We start from the raw sequence: 9368 nt of genomic DNA, 5'->3' as shown, positions 1-9368 counted from the left end.
TACTTTTATTATAATAAAGCTTATTTATTAAATTACTTATAACTTTATTATATATAATATAGTTAAAAAGAGCTATAAGGTTTTAAAATCCTTTTTTAATAAACTTATATTATTATTTAAGCTTAATATATTACTTAATAATATTTATAAAACCTTTTTAAGTTTATATATTTATATTATTAACCTTAAAGAATATTATAATTATATTAAGTTAAATTAAAATTTAAAAGTTAAGTTATTAATTAACTTTTTTATTATAATTATATAATTTATTTTTTATAAAGTTAAGGTTATATTAATCCTTAAAAAACCTAATAAAAAATAGTGGTAGCTTATAATAATAAACTTATATAACGCTTTTTTATTTAATTAAAAGTTAAGCTTAAGCTTAAAAAGAATTTACGCTTTTAATTTAAATTATTATTAAGATAAATAAATTTAATATTAATTATATTTATATATTTAAAAAAGGTGGATAAATTATTTAATTTAAAGTAATATAATATATATATTATTTTTAAAATATTAAATAAATTTTTATTATTATCCTTAATATTATTATTATATTTTTATATATAATTTATTATTTATTTTAAGTTAAACTTATAAAAGGTTATATAGTAATAGTAATTATAGGAGTTTATAAAAATAAAGTATCCTTTAATAGTCTTTTTATAAACTTAAGATAATTTTTAACTTATTGTTTTTCTTTAATAATGCTTTATACTTTTTTACCCAAATAGTTAAAATTAATATATAAAATGGATTAGAATTAATTAAAATAGCTTTTATTAAAGGTCTTTATTTTTATTTCATATGTTTGCGTAATATGCCCGTCTTATATAAGAAAAGGCATGGTAAGTCGAGTGGATAATCTCGCTATAGTTTTCCCCTTCTCGTATCGAACGCTCGCTCATTTCGAGTATGTTCAGGTACATAGCAAAGCCGTTCACAATGTCTTCATCCAGCACAGCACAAAGAAATCTCTGGACACTTGAGAAGATCGTACTATCATACCAAGTATTATAGTAATCCATTGCTTCGCACTTGACAACACTAGAAAACTTCGAGTCAGTCATCGCTCGTCTTCAGTCTAGTGGGTCCAAGGTTGAAAGCCGTCGGGGGCGTTCAGGAAGTCGATAAAACAGCAGCAATATAACACATAAGATTTCTCACCAGTCGGGGGTACGATGGCATCCATCCTTCAGTAACGAGCAATCAATCATATTAAACAACATGATCTGCCGCAGGCCTTGGCACTGTGACTGTGACAAACTCGGCGATCTCCACCCGAAATTCTCACAGCCGACCATGGGGGGTGCTGTGTAGCGGTGTTCGGTAAGATACCAGCGAGCTAGCCTATTGAAGCCAAATATAAAGATATCGTGGTTGGTGCTGATGTAAATGGCCCCTTTGGATGGATAATGGCTAATATTGGTTTTTAGATTATTATTAACGACGATCTCAGTTATTATCCGTAAAACGGAAAGTTGAGTAGGGTAGAGATCCGTGGCGACTCTACGGCTCTTCGATGTAGCGCAAAAGTGTGGTGGATATGTAAGGTTGCAAATGTATATTCATTCTTTTGGCGAACTTGTTCATCGGAACGAGCCGGTTTCGGTAGTATTCCAAGATAAATATTTCCCATATAAGAATCTTCAATTCGGGCGGCAGCTTGGAAAACAAGGGGAATTTCATTAAAGACGCCATCATGATCTGTGTGGAAACATAGCCAAAATAGCTCGTCGGGTTGGAGAAGGACAAGTGTAGGGAAGATGGCGAGAGAGTGTCAGAGATGGACCCAAGTTGGTAGCAGGTAGAGTAGTGACGGGCAGCCGAAGCACATGCCCTGTATGGGGTATATTAGCATATCAGCAGTAGCCGATAGTACTGTCCTCGGCCGGTGAGTGCTAGGAAACCACCCTAGTGAGGCCCGGGGTAGCCTACAGTTTCAGCGCTAAAACCACTAGCCCAGGGCAGCCAAGACCAGCAAGAATAGTACTGCGGGACAGGGTAGTGTCTTATGGCGATAATTGTGCGCCGTATGGGTGACCTGGAAGAATGCAAATTTGGACGTATAGCCTTTAAACCGCGGCCTTCCTTATAAGACATGAATAATGCTTATATATGATTAAAATTATAACTAGGAGCATGGTATTGGGCCTTTTTATTATAGTAGACTAGGTATTATTTTGCTGTATCAAGAATCCGACGGCTGCCAGCTTTACAATATGCCCTCCCCCCTCAATCCAACTCGAAAGACTTTGCATTTTGGAAACGCTTAAACGCAGGTCTTGAGGCGAGCTCGTCTTAGGGAGAACGATCCTCCACTTATATCGCAGCATATAGCTTACGCTTAACCCTTTTCTGCGAGGAGCATGGGATCTCATCAGGCAATAAAGACGCAATGCTGCTAGCAGGGCTTGCAGCACGCATGTTGGCAATGCCCTCTCTGATGGTCCGGCCAGGTGATGAGAAATTAGATTCTGAATTGTGAATGGAAAAGACTTCGTATCTCCCGTCCGCGACCGACTCCTCTTTGAGGTTTCGCTCGGGTGATGTGAAGTCAGACTCCGACCCATGGATGGAAATCACTTCGCAGTTCCGTCTAACGCTTTTGTCCATGCCACCCAAGGATAATTCTTGCTTGACGGCGAACGGCTTTGTTGTAGCCCGCTGACCAGAGATGTCCCCTGAGACGCGATCTGTGTACTGGTCCCTGGCCATCGCTGCAGCATCCCGCCGCCGTTTATACGTCTTAGCAGCGTTTGAGCCTCTGAGATTTTGTAGCAGAGCTGCGAGGAAACCATCCCCTCTTCTAGCCTCCTTTTGGTCGATTCGCTTGTCGGCGGCGAGCGTGTAGCGCTTGAAGTCTTCAAACTTCTCCGGCTCCCACACCACAACCGCGCTGCCGCGTCGCTTAGCGTCGATATAGTCGACAATATTCACCAGCTTGCTTTTCAGATTCGCCACGCATCCATTGATCGTATCGAGCGGTTCAAGGCCAACTTCGCGGCACATGTTCTGGTATACCTAGAGCTTCTGCTGTGCCCGCTTCTTTTTGCTAGGGCGGGCTGGAGCGCCGTCCTCTTTCTTAACCTTGTCGTTGTCGCTCACTTCATCGTCCTCGGGTTTGACTTGTTGCGAGTAATGAAATATCACCTCATCTATATTAAACTAAATTAAATACTTGCTCAATTGCCATAAAACTGCATAAGCTCTATTGAAAGAATAATAAGAAAAACGACGCCATCTATTATAAACTAGTAGCTGGCACATAATAAGACCATAGTAATGACTTACGGCGAATTGCCTTTATGCGTTGCTGCCGCCAGGCACTTGAGCCAGGGGTTATATTCTATGATGAAGCGAAACGGCCGAACTCTTCCTCGAAGCCAGCGTCATCGTTTGGCCTAAAGTTCGGAACTTGAGAGAAATACGACTGTGACGCGTCGAGAGCTTCGAGCTTGACGATTTGCGTCTGCTGGGCACTGCCCGATATACCAGTAGACTTGGCCATTTTTATTCCGTTTAAAATGCGGATCCAAGACGTGATGCAGCAAAAGGTCGGATAGCGTTTACGCAGGAGGGGTGAGGAATAAAGGGCGCGTCTAAAGCGCGTTAGCACATGACCTTATTGGTAATGTCGTGTTGAATCGACAGGGGTTACCTCGAGCCAAAGCACACGGAGCTCCTGGCGCGCAGAGCGTCGTCACCAATGCGCTAGACCCCGTTTGTTGCCTCGCAATGCACCTCGTTGGGCCAGTTAGTATACCTGCATCGCCCTGTAAGTTCGTACCTAGGGCAGATCTAAAAGTATATGTAGAGCAACCCAAGTTGCCGACCCTAGTGCTCCCTCTAATATATATATATATATATATTGCGTGCTCGTTTTTATAAGTATTGATTGCTTTCTCCCTTTTTTAAGCGTCAGCTCACCTTTTAATCCTTTGTGCTTATTTTAAGCTCCCACCACCTAAGATCTTTAAAGCTGAACGAGAAAAAAGTAGCAGCGCCCCTTTACCGCCACCAATCGTCACTTAAAGATATCCTTAACTTCTTTTCTTTATACCTACCTCCTTTAAAGATAAAGCTATATAATAATGCTAACTATAAATTCTATAATATTTATTAATACTTTAATATAGGTATATCTATTAATAACTATAGCTATCCTTAGCTTATTTATTTTACTTATAAATATTTATTCTTTTAAGAATTTAAAGACTACTTTTTATACTTTTTTTTAAAGCAGTTAATCTTTTAATTAATAAGAATAAACTTATTAATTTTAAAAATATATATATTAAGTTTTTTAACTTTATAAAATATCTTTTTAATAACTTTTTCTTATTTAATAAAGCTTTATTATAACTTTAACTATTATAATTATTAATTAATTATTAATATTTTATAGTAAAAGCTTTAATAAAAAGAATATTATAGCTTTTTTTAACTTTATATTTTATAATTTAAAAAGTATAAAGTTATAATGGGTAATAATATATTAAAATTAAACCTTAATTATTTATTTTTTAAAGATATTATTTTATTTATAATTATTATTACTATATAATATTATAAAGATTTAATTTAATTAAAGTAATAAATTAATATTATACTTTAAATAGCTTTTAAAATAATAATAATAATTTAATAATAAATAATTTAATTAAGTTAAATTAATTTAAAATAATATATATCTTATTATATTCCTTTATAAAAATAAATTAAAGGGGTAAATTAATATATATCTTTTATTTAAATAATCTTTTAAATTAAATCTTAATTTAAAATACTTTTAAATAATTTATATTTATAATATTTAATATATTTAATATTAATATTATAAATTTTATTTAAAGCTTTAAAATTAATTAATTATATATTACTTTTACCTTTATTTATTATTTTTATTAATTGTTTAATAATTTTTAAATTTATTTTAAACCTATTCCTAATAAAGATTATATTTATATAATTAAAATATATATTTTTAAAGATTATTTCTTTTAATAATTAATGCTTCCTATAACTTATAAGCTTTATTTTACTTTTAAATAAATAATTAAACTTTTAATACTTTAATTATTAATAGTTTATTATATTATTATATATATTTTATAACCTTTAAAAGCTAATAAATATATTAATAAAATTTATTATAATATAAAGAAATATAATATATAAATAAATAGGTTTATATTATTAAATTACTTTATATCTTTTATTATTAATAAATAAAGCTTTTTTATTTATATTTAAAAAGTGGAATAATAAAAGGTAGCTTTAAAGATAATATAGTTAAAAAGGTTTTTTAAAGGAATATTAAAGCTTTAAATATAATTTAATTAAAGTAATTTAATATTTATATTATAATTTTAAAGATTAATATAATAGGTTTTATAAAAATAATATTAAATGTTTAAGTTTAATTTTATATATAATAATAAAATTTTATATATTTAATTATTCTTTAAGTTAAGTTTTTAATTATTAATTTTATTTAAAATTTTTATTTATATTAATTATTAATTAAAATTTTATTTTATTTAATAAGAGGAGCCCTTTAAAGTATTTTAAATAAACTTTAATTAATTTATTTATTATTATTTATAAATTAAAAAAACTTTTAATATAATTACTTTTACCTTTTAAGTAATATAAAATAAATCCACCTTAAAAATCTATTAAATTATTATTTATAAGTTTAAATTTATTACTTATTTCTTTATATTTTTCTTTATATTTTATATATTATTATAAAAAAGATTTAAGATTTTTATATAATAATACTTTTAAAGATTTATTAATTTTTAATTAATTTATAAAATATTATTAAAAAATTAATTAAGTTTTAAATAAATTATTAAAAATTTATAATTTAAATTTTAATATATAAAGTTAATTTTATAAGTTAAATACTTTAAAAGATTTAATTTATATTAATTTTATAATTTATAAAAATATATTAAGTTTTATATATTATTAAAGTAATTTAAAAGTTAAGCCTTTTTAAAGTTAAGGATTTAATAATAAATTATAAAATTATAAATCCTTATTATTAAATAATTTAAATTTAAAAGTTATAAAATATCCTTAACTATTATATTAATTTATATTTAATTATTTTAATTATAAATTTAACTATAAAGCCTTTAATATTAATAATTATAAACTTTAAAATTTAAGTTTAAGTATAAATAAATTAAAATAAAATTATTTATATTAATAAAGTATAAGGGTTTATTTTAAAGTTCCCTTTAATATATATTAATTATAATATAATATATAATAAAGAATAATTATATATTAAAAATACCCTTTAAAAGTTTTTAAATTAAATAGCTATTTATATAATATTTTTATATAATTAAGAAATTTTAATAAAGTAATATACTTTTTTAATACCTTTATATATTTAAGGAATTTTATATTATAATAAGCTATATTATTATTAATTTTAAAGTTATTATTATTATAAATAGTTTTTTATTAAATAAAATAAATAAAAAGAATAAAAATTTACCTTTTAAATATAAAATAATAATAATAAATTTTATAATAATATATTATATTATTTAAAAAGCTATTTAAAGAATTAAATATTTAATAATTAAATTAAAATAAAAAAAAGGAAAGGATAAATTATTAAATATATTATTTATTTAATATAAAAATAAATAAATAAAAAATAATATATTATTTATTTAATATAAAAATAAATAAATAAAAAATAATATATTAAAAGTTAAATAAAGGGAATATAAAATAAAAATAAAAAGAAGGGGAAATAAATATAATTACCCCCTTTTATATTATAACCTTTATAATATAAAAATTTTACTTTATTTATAATTAATTATTTTAACTTTTTTAAAATAAATATTATATTAATAATAAAGTAATATTATAATATTTTTTATATATAACTATTATAAAAGATTTATTTAATCTTTTAAGTTATTTAATTTATTTTAAAAAATATACTTTTATATTAAATATTTAAATAATTATATTTAATACTTTATATATATTAAATATAATATAAAGTATTAAATTTTATTTATTAACCCTTTTCTTTAAACTTTTTATTAAGATTAATTAAGTTATTTTATTTAAATTAATAATTAAAAACTTTTTATTTTATATATAATAAGTTATATTAATAGCTTTTATAGCTTAAAAGGAAAAGGAATTAAATAAAATTTAATTTATTTATAAAAGAAGCATTTTACTTTATTTATAATTATTTATAAATTTAAACTAGCTTTTTTCTTTAAGCTTAATTTAATATATTTAAATATTTATTATATTTAATTAAAATAAAGTAATAAATTATTTTAACCTTATTTTAATTTCTTTAATTTATTAAATAAAAAGCTATAGGTAAGTTATAATTACTTTATAAATAAATATATTTATAATGCTTTATTTATATTATTTAACTTTATTTATAATTATTTATTTATTATTTAATTTAATTATTAAAAGATAATTTATTATACCTCTTATTATATAAATTATATTTAATTATAAATTAATAATATAATTATATTATTTAACTATTTAAAAATCTATTTAAGGGTAATATAATTAACTTTATAGGTTTAAATAAAACATTTAATAAAATAACTATTCTTTAAAAGATTTAATTATAATATTAATAGCTTTATTTTATTATTAATTATATAAAATAATATTAAAAGTTATTTAAGCTTTATCCTTAAATTTAATACTTTATAAATAAAGATATTTAAATTTAATAAGTTACCTTTTATTTAAACCTTTAAAACTTTAATATAATTTATAATACTTATATTAATGCTTAACTTTTTAAATATATTAAGTTAAATTAAGTCCTTAATATAATATATTTATTAATATTATAGTTATATAAAGAAAAGGGTGTAAAACTTTTTAAACTATTTTATTTTTTAATTTATTCCTTTAAGGGTAATAAATAAAGATAAGCGTTAATATTATAGAAGTAGCCCCCCCCTAAAATTAAATTATAGGATTAAGTTAGTTTTAGAATTGCTGTTACGTATAGGGAATCTTTTTACGTACTTGGCCGACCTATAGTCGTGTCCATTGGTTAAGTTAGATTTCGTTGTAGAATATATGGCATTCTGTAGTAGTGGATCTTTTCAACAGGCCGTTCCTTTATCGGTTCGTAACACTGTCTTATAACGGACCTATTATACTATAGTATGATTGGTTCGTCCGGGGTCTTGATTTGCAGGTAACAATAGGAACAACAGCGGTGGTCCGTTAGGGAGGTTTATAGGTACTCCCACCACTGTGCATCAATAGGGGTCTTGGAAGGAATTGAATGTAATGAATATATTGGTGCTCAGCGGTCTTAAGAAGTTGATAGCTGAGGAACAGAACTAAACGAGTGACTAGATACAGGAATTCATGCGATTATATAGACATAGGAAATAACAGTGATTGAGGCCATCATAGAGTACCGGTGTACCCTGGATCTGTTGGATCTATGGATCTATAACAGATCAAGAGATCCTAAGATCCATACTTGTCACGTGACCGCGAGTTGGAGTCCAACCAGGACCGAGACCCCTCCTCCTGTTAGGCCCGTCCTGCGACCGTGGGAACGGTAAGTTCGTAACATTAGCCTTGTTTAAAAGACCAACGCTACACAGGCTATTGGCAGCGCGATCCAGGCACGGTGACTTTGCTTAATACCACGAACGCTTCCAGCACGCTAACTCGAATAATCATTGCAGCTGTGGGGAAAGAAAAGCCCCTCAGCATATCTTCTTCTACGGACGACTGCGAGGGAACAGGCTGCTACCTACAAGGACACCGAGGGCAGCTTCCTCAACATTTCTAGGGGAGGAGAGCGTGGAATGGGCGAGGTTTATGGAGAAGACCAACTTCTTTAAAAGGATATGCCCGAGATAATAAATAAAAGAGGCAGAAAAGGACAGGTTGGAAAGACCTAGACCCCACAACAGCGTGGATGGGCACGTGCGTGGCACTGAAATGTAATGTTTAATTTTATAGAACCCTCCACAACCCTACAATGTATGGCTTTGGGAGGCGTGGTTTGCTTTAAATAGGGACAGTCCCTACGTTAAAAATCATTAATCAATTAATTAATCGATGTAAAACACTATAGCAAGGCCTTTAATTTTAATTAAGATAAGCAAGATGTTGTGGTTATAGCGGAGGCTAACCGCTATTGCTTTATTATATTGGTTAACCAATGGATAGTTTTGGTGGATTTCAAATAAGCTATTATTTATAAATTTAGTTTATTTAACAATTTTCCAAGATGCCTTAAATTGGTATACTATCCTATTATATCGGTTTAACCCTTTTTAAGTAAACGCCTTTAAGGA

The 9368-nt window shown here is 27.4% G+C and overlaps 1 protein-coding gene across 1 annotated transcript; it reads right to left on the bottom strand.

Annotated features, from left to right (window-relative positions):
• Window positions 1-2047: 2047 nt before the first annotated feature.
• On the bottom strand, window positions 2048-3723 carry F5B22DRAFT_612073 (uncharacterized protein). The gene is made up of 3 exons (XM_047975321.1): window positions 3671-3723; window positions 3304-3611; window positions 2048-3167 (listed from the first exon to the last, which is right to left on the bottom strand). Exon 3 carries the CDS (start codon window positions 3019-3021, stop codon window positions 2332-2334), a length of 690 nt encoding a protein of 229 aa, XP_047829606.1. The 5' UTR covers window positions 3022-3167; window positions 3304-3611; window positions 3671-3723; the 3' UTR covers window positions 2048-2331.
• Between the last annotated feature and the right edge of the window lie 5645 nt (window positions 3724-9368).

This window comes from Xylaria bambusicola (genome assembly GCF_022495145.1).
Source record: "Xylaria bambusicola strain CBS 139988 unplaced genomic scaffold F5B22scaffold_29, whole genome shotgun sequence".
NCBI classification, from domain to species: Eukaryota; Fungi; Ascomycota; class Sordariomycetes; order Xylariales; family Xylariaceae; genus Xylaria; species Xylaria bambusicola.
Note: the sequence above shows the minus strand (reverse complement) of the source record. Positions and strands in the feature narration are given on the sequence as shown.